Source organism: Momordica charantia, assembly GCF_013281855.1.
Source record: "Momordica charantia cultivar OHB3-1 chromosome 5 unlocalized genomic scaffold, Mcharantia_2.0 BLBB01000005.1, whole genome shotgun sequence".
NCBI lineage: Eukaryota > Viridiplantae > Streptophyta > Magnoliopsida > Cucurbitales > Cucurbitaceae > Momordica > Momordica charantia.
This window is the reverse complement of record NW_028275163.1, coordinates 9,276,504-9,278,690: the sequence shown is the minus strand read 5'-3', so window position 1 is coordinate 9,278,690 and position 2,187 is coordinate 9,276,504. Positions and strand designations below refer to the sequence as shown.

Genomic DNA, 2,187 nt, shown 5'->3' with positions numbered 1-2,187 from the left:
GGACTATGCCCTTGACTTCGAATGGCCCCTCCCAGCTTGGCTCCAACGCATCAACATGCTTCTGTACTTTGCGAAGGACTAAGTGTCCAACCTGGAAACTCCGAGGTCGGACTCTCAAGTTGTAGTGCCTTACCATTCGATTTTAGTACTTCGCCAAGCGTAGTTTAGCTGCTTCCCTCTTCTCGTTAAGGAGGTCGAGGTTGAGGAGTAGCTCTTCCTCGCTACTAACATGCTCGTAGTAGTCTATCCTCTCAGTTGGCATCCCAATCTCTACAGGCACCACGACCTCGAAACCAAAGGCCATAGCGAAGGGAGTTTCGCCAGTGGACTCCCAAGGCGTAGTTCGGTAGGACCAGAGTACTTCAGGTAGCTCCTCGGCCGACCGTCCTTTCCTTGCGTCCAGCCGTAACTTAAGGCCGCACTTAATGATTTTGTTGATCGCCTCTACTTGTCCATTGGCTTTAGGGTGAGCTAAGGACGAACAGAGGTGACTGATCCCGATCTTGCGGCAAAAATTTTGAACTTGGCGTTGTCAAACTGCTTGCCATTGTCTGTTACGATAGCATTAGGTATACCGAAGCGGCAGACAAAGTTTGTCCAAATGAAGGTCGTGAGTCTGGTCTCCGTGATTGTTGAAAGTGCCTCGGCCTCGACCCATTTTGTAAAGTAATCCACAGCTACAACAACATACTTAGTATGTCCCTTACCCAATAGGAAAGGTCCTATCAGGTCGACTCCCCATTGTGCAAAGGGGCATGAAGTCGAGCTCGTAGTCAGCAGCTCGGGAGGTTGATGGATGATGTTTACGAAGCACTGGCAGTTGTCGCATGCTCTCACAAACTCTTTGGTTTTTATCCACCATGGGCCAGTAATAACCTTGACAAACAACCTTGGCTGACAAAGACCTGGCCCTCGAATGGTTGCCACAGAACCCTTCATGTACCTCCCTAAGAACATAATTCCCCTCTTCTTTGGAAATGCATTGGAGGAGGGCTAAGGAAAACCCTCGTCGATACAATGATCCATCTCGGAGCAAGTACTAAGCTGCTTTCCGTATCATCTTATTGGCTTCCCTCGGGTCTGTTCGGATATTACATTCCAGGAAGTCCGTGATTGGGTCCATCCATGATTGAGGTTGGGAGTCTACTTCCATCATATCCGGCTCCAGGATGGAAGGGTTATCCAAGATCTCCACTGGGACCGATCTTGCCAGGTCGGTTTCGTAGGCAGATGCTAATTTGGCTAAGTCATCGGCATTGGAGTTCTCCGACCTTGGAATCTGGCTAATCTCGTAAGCTTGGAAATGGGCGAGGTGCGACTTGACCTTTCCCAAGTACTTCTCCATCCGAGGTTCTTTGGTATGATACTCTTTTTTTATCTGATTCACTATCAGTTGTGAATCATTGAAAATTTGAAGGTGGTTGGCCCCAAGTCTCCTTGCCATTCGTAATCCAGCCAACAAAGCTTCGTACTCGGCCTCATTATTTGAAGTGCGGAAGTTGAAGCAAATGGCATACTCAAAACGCATGCCATCTGAGGCAAGGACGAGCACACCTACGTCGCATCCTCTCTCATTTGAGGATCCATCCACGTACATCGTCCATGGCTGGTCAGACGTGGAAGTTTGGGCCGGCAGTGGAGTGAGCTCGGCTATGAAGTCGGCAACGACTTGTCCCTTCACAGTCATTCGGGGTTCGAATTGGATATCATACTCGCTTAGGTCCACAGGCCACTTCATTAAGCGGCCATATGTCTCTAGCTTATGAAAAACCTGCTTCAAAGGCAAGTTTGTGAGCATAGTCATAGTGTGGGCTTGGAAGTACGACCTAAGTCTTTGTGCCGAAGTGACTAAGGCGAAGACCGGTTTCTTCATTCGGGGATACCTGGTCTCGACCTTGGTCATGGCCTTACTTGTGTAGTAAACGGGACTTTGCCACACTCCGTCTTATTTGATTAGGGTCGAGCTGACTGCGTTGTCGGACACGACCAAATATTGATGTAGCTTGTCTCCTGACATGGGCTTCGCGAGCAATGGTGCCGAGCAGAGGTAGCTTTTGAGTTCTTCAAAGGTTGTTTCACACTCGGCTGTTCACTCAAAAAGTCTCTTCTTTCTTAGGATTTTGAAGAATGGGATGCATTTATCCGTGGACCTGGAGACAAACCTGTTAAGGGCAGCAATTTTCCCGT

General features: G+C 48.7%; 1 protein-coding gene across 1 annotated transcript; it reads right to left on the bottom strand.

The window, feature by feature from the left end:
• Positions 1–471: 471 nt before the first annotated feature.
• Positions 472–939, bottom strand: LOC148211255 (uncharacterized). The gene has a single exon (XM_088124346.1). The coding sequence runs from the start codon at positions 937–939 to the stop codon at positions 472–474; it is 468 nt and encodes a 155-aa protein (XP_087980472.1).
• Between the last annotated feature and the right edge of the window lie 1,248 nt (positions 940–2,187).